This window comes from Protomyctophum parallelum (genome assembly GCF_964188405.1).
Source record: "Protomyctophum parallelum genome assembly, chromosome: 2".
Lineage (NCBI taxonomy): Eukaryota > Metazoa > Chordata > Actinopteri > Myctophiformes > Myctophidae > Protomyctophum > Protomyctophum parallelum.
Genome location: NC_139699.1, coordinates 63,960,247 through 63,964,936, shown reverse-complemented (window position 1 = coordinate 63,964,936; position 4,690 = coordinate 63,960,247). Strand labels below are relative to the sequence as shown.

At 40.1% G+C, this 4,690-nt stretch overlaps 1 protein-coding gene across 1 annotated transcript; it reads left to right on the top strand.

Annotated features, from left to right (window-relative positions):
- Positions 1–313: 313 nt before the first annotated feature.
- LOC310879162 (uncharacterized protein) lies at positions 314–4,114 on the top strand. Its single transcript, XM_083793609.1, has 5 exons — positions 314–347; positions 922–987; positions 1,953–2,046; positions 2,638–2,725; positions 3,685–4,114. The coding sequence occupies exons 1-5, from the start codon at positions 335–337 to the stop codon at positions 4,075–4,077; spliced, it is 654 nt and encodes a 217-aa protein (XP_083649735.1). The 5' UTR covers positions 314–334; the 3' UTR covers positions 4,078–4,114.
- Positions 4,115–4,690: the final 576 nt, after the last annotated feature.

Below are 4,690 nucleotides of genomic sequence, written 5' to 3'. Positions count from 1 at the left end.
TGGGTACTAGCCTAGCGCGTGCCCTCTCTCTAGGTGAATCCCAATTGGAAGTGTAGACACTGAGAAGTGCGTATTTCTGGGTATATGACGTCACAGCGCCGCGCCCGGAGTGCTTCCCAATCCACAGGGCGCTAAATACTCGGTCATCTAGTGCACTAGGGCCGCGCACTAATTTCCCCCGCCCGAGACCGCTTCCTAAGACCAGTGGCGATGTACCCTGCCTGGCTGAGAACCTTGCAGTGTACATCGCCACGGCGCAGCCGTTCTGCGCATCCGGCATTTCTATTTTCTCTCCCTTCGCCACCAGCCCGAGCGCAGCAAGAAGAGGAAAAACATGTCGGAAACTAGTAAGTTTTATACTCTTTTATACTACTTTTAAAAGTGTTGTTGTGTCACGGAAGGTAATTTTAATATCTTTGGGATAGTATTTAGTTATTTAAGATATCAAATGTATCATGACACAGCCAAATAAAAAATATCCACCGACGTTGTCGGAGATTTTCGCGTTACACAGTAACCCGGGGACTGGGGGCTGCCAGCAGAGAGTTTTTATAAATAACAGCTATTATATTATTGTTATTATTATTATTACTACGTCGAATCTGATTTAACCTGACTCCCTGCAAAGAAAAAAGAGTCACACTGGTGCGTTCCTCCCGACCAGTCTGTTGTGTTATTCACACCAACACAACAACGTGTTCTCGGGACAGTCAAATGCCCAACATGGTGGTAGTAGTAAAGTAAACGTGACTGAGATGTTACGTCTTTAAATGTTGTGCTTAAACTAAACATGCGTTGTTGGACATGTCACGACGAGTCCGACTAGTATTTGGTTTAAATGGCGCAGCCTACTCTGGATTATTTTGGGTCGGTAAAAGCCTAATTTGACGTGGCCTAATGTATTTTTATTGCATTTCTCAGCAATACAAGACGATTCAACTGAGGGCCAGGGCCAGGCCAGTGAGGCTGCCCAATTCAATTACAAATGTAAGTTGTGTGTGTGTGTGTGTGCGCGCGTGTGTGTGTGTGTGTGTGTGTGTGTGTGTGTGTGTGTGTGTGTGGGGGGGGGGGGGGGGGGTATACACTCAGTCAAATGTTATAAATTACTGTAGAGCAGTGGTTGCCAAAGTGGGGTCCCCCAGGCAGGCAGGTACACTCAGAGTTAAATTAACTTTGATTTTACAATATACATTGGGGTCCCAGAGATAGAAATGCCATTAAATGGGGGTTCATAGCCTAATTCAGGTCAAACTGGGGGTCCCTTGAAATGAAACTGTTTGAAAATCACTGCTAGAGCTGTAAAGACATTTTTATGGGGGGTCTGTCCCTGGCATATCTTTTCTAATGGGGTCCGCAGGATAATGAGTATCATTTTGGGGGTCCTTGACATGAAAAAGTTTGGGAAGCACTGCTATAGAGGACTAGATGAGTAATGTCCCAAACTCTTCTCCCTTCTGGCTCCAAAACTGTGGAATGCACTTCCCATTGCAGTCAGAACTGCAGCATCACTCCCATTCTAAACTGTGGAATGCACTTCCCATTGCAGTCAGAACTGCAGCATCACTCCCAATCTTCCGCCGTAGTCTGAAAACCCACCTTTTCAGACTCCATCATGGCCCATAGCACTTACCCTAACCCCTTAGATAGCATTTCTGTAGACTTAGATAGCATTTGATACAGACTTATAGCATGTTATGTAGACAGCACTATAATTGCATTGTATGTAGTCATAGCACGTCATAGTACATATGTATAGCATAGTAGTAGTATAGTTTATATGTATAGCTTCATTATATAGATATTCCACTGTTACTTTCTTAGCTTACGCATGTTTCTTGATAAATGTTTTTATGTGATGTATTCCCATGCTTCTTTGTTCTTGCTTAATGTAAGTCGCTCTGGATTAAGAGCGTCTGCTAAATGCCTAAATTGTAAAATGTTTTTTTTTTTAGGGACGGTGTCTTCAAACAAAAGATTCATCCAAATGAGAAGGGACCACGAGGACCTGTTCACAGGACAGAAATTCACAGCAACTGCTGCGTGGAGGTTTGTGGTATTTCGTTTGTTTTCTTTTCAAAACACTTCTATTATGACCATTAAATATTCGGTATAAGAGTTACAGAGACATACCATAGCTCAAATAAAAGCTATAATCCTCTGCTTTCACCAGGGAAAGAGAAAACATTTCTATCATGCTTTGTTTTAAAAATGTAGCCATTTGAATGAGTCTAGCAATTTTCAGTTTCACTTTTCAGTCTCGTTTTTGATCATTCATATTACAAGACACATATCACTTTTGTGAATATCCAGCAAGCCGAATTGACTTGATCTTTCTATTTTTACACAACACAGGAAGGAAAAAGCTTCTTTACCTAGAACAAATTATTAGAATAAATTGCAGACAGAATGGATATTTCAGAATGAAACTGACATTTCGCTTCACAGCATTTGAAAGTGCTGACGTACCTGTGGTCAAAGCCATTTGCCCTTCCGGGTCAATCCACCCTAGCCATGCCCGTAAACTTGACGCTTATGTAAACACCTGCGCCACCCCAAGGTTACATAAATGTGTTTGTGGTCATTTGGCCCTTGCAGTCTCTATTGTGTTAATGTGGTGTATTTACTTTAATCTCTTAGTGCCATTCTGGAGAAAATGGATCTTGCCGACAAAGTTCTTCCGAAGCAGGCCAAAAAGAAGTGGGAGAATTTCAAGGCCAAATATAAAGTAAGTATGTAATTATACCTTTGAAATAACTGTTTTTAATCATGACATTTAATAGCACATGACCTGGATGTTCCCTCATCAAGCTCAAATCTCAATATTATCCTCATAACAGCAAGTTATTCATTTCTGTAGTTATTTGGTTACAGCCATTTGGTTACAGTCAAGTTATACTACAGTATTTGGCTCCACCTGCATCTTAATGCCTACAGTATGTGGCTTTCTTCATAAAATGACAGGTAAAATCATTTTACATATTTTGGAATGTGAAAAGAAATCAAGTAGCTATTTAGCTGACTGGAGTGGAGAGTGACCTAGCATTTAGTTATCTTTAGTGTAACAGAGCCTACTGCCTGTCCAGTAGTCTACACTGACTGCAATATCACAATAGTGCAATATCCCAAATCATGGACACTATCCAGTCTAATATCATGATATGGATATCATATTGATACAAGGGATGTCCCAATCAGAAATGAATAACTTGATTATCTATATTTATGAGGATAATATTGAGATTTGAGCTTGATGAGGGAGCATCCAGGTCATGTGCTGCAACATAATAATAGTTAGTAGTTCCACTGTAGGCTTTCCATATTTCTCTGTACTATTGTTGAAGCGGCATCTATTTGTTCACAATTTATCATTTCTCAAGTTTGAACCTCTCAGAGCTTCCATTGTGAATCTACATGACTTTAAGTGCCTCAACCCCCAGACGGACAGGCTTTATTTTTAGTTTGAGCTGTATAACTTTAAATAACAATTTCACCACTTTTGCAGTAAAATATTTTTATACAAGAATCCATTTCATGTATGGGAGGCCTTAGAGATGAGGGAAAACTATGTTGTGTTTGGTCCTAACTCCGGTAGGGGTATGCCGACTTCTGGGGGCCATTGTCGCAGTACTAAATAACCTGTTAAGCCAGTGGTTCTGAAATCTTCATTTTCCACTTTTTCCTTAGGAGTGCAAATATCCTAAGACTGGTGAGGGGGTGGATGGCAAGGCCACAGCTGCCTCATGGCTTTATTTCGCCCAGATGGACGAGGTTTTGGGGCAGAGGCACTCAATCAACCCCCCTGTCCTGCTTGCCTCCGCTGCTGTGGACACTGCTGTACCTGCAGCTGTACCAGAAACAGTAGTGTCTGCGGGTACAGCTGGAGAAGGGTCAGGGACACCAGGGCCCAATGTCCAGGCTGGCCAGAAAAGAAAAAGGGTGAGAGATCATGATGAGTTCCTGGAACTAATAAAAGAGGACATGAAATTACAAAGGGAAGCGGAGGAGAGGAGATCTAGAGAAAGCGGAGAGAGAATGGACCGGCTGTTTTCGCTACTGGAGAGAATGGTAGATAAATAGTTTAAAATGTAGTAGAGTAGAGTAGCCAGTTCACGTTCGGTGCAATCAATTTGTGTTAAATGTACTTTTTATTTATTTATTTGTGTTCTACTGGAATTAATTTATTCATTTATTTATTTATTTATTTATTTATTTATATATTTATATATTTATTTTATATTTATATTTATAATTTTATATTACAATAAAACAAACTTTGGCGCGCTACTAGTCCTACATACTTACACCTAGAAAGTCAGCCTGCCTTTCCCATATATAAAAGCATATATAACCTACCCAATACTGGTTACCCCCATCTGGCAGCGTCAGGTAACAGTGTTTTGTAATGATTTCCATTGCCTTTTTTTTTAATTAACTTTAGCAGTTGACATTTTGATTTAAAACTCTATGAAACTTGACATGGTGCACCATGATTGCATACTTGTGTTCTCCTCAATTAAGTGTAGACGTTTACACTTATTTTTTGAAGTTCCTATGACTTTGTAAATAGTTGCATTTACTGAGAATTGTTCAAATGTTATTCATACAGATACTTTACACTTTTATTTTGGATGACAAAAGCACAAAATAAAGTGTTTAACTTGATTTCTCCAGTGTTTTGCATTCCATTTGA

Excerpts from the sequence above, each read along its gene's own strand:
- LOC310879162 (XM_083793609.1), top strand. Across the intron at positions 988-1,952 it reads TGCCCAATTCAATTACAAAT|GGACGGTGTCTTCAAACAAA; the intron begins GTAAGTTGTGTG and ends TTTTTTTTTTAG. Across the intron at positions 2,047-2,637 it reads ACAGCAACTGCTGCGTGGAG|TGCCATTCTGGAGAAAATGG; the intron begins GTTTGTGGTATT and ends TTAATCTCTTAG.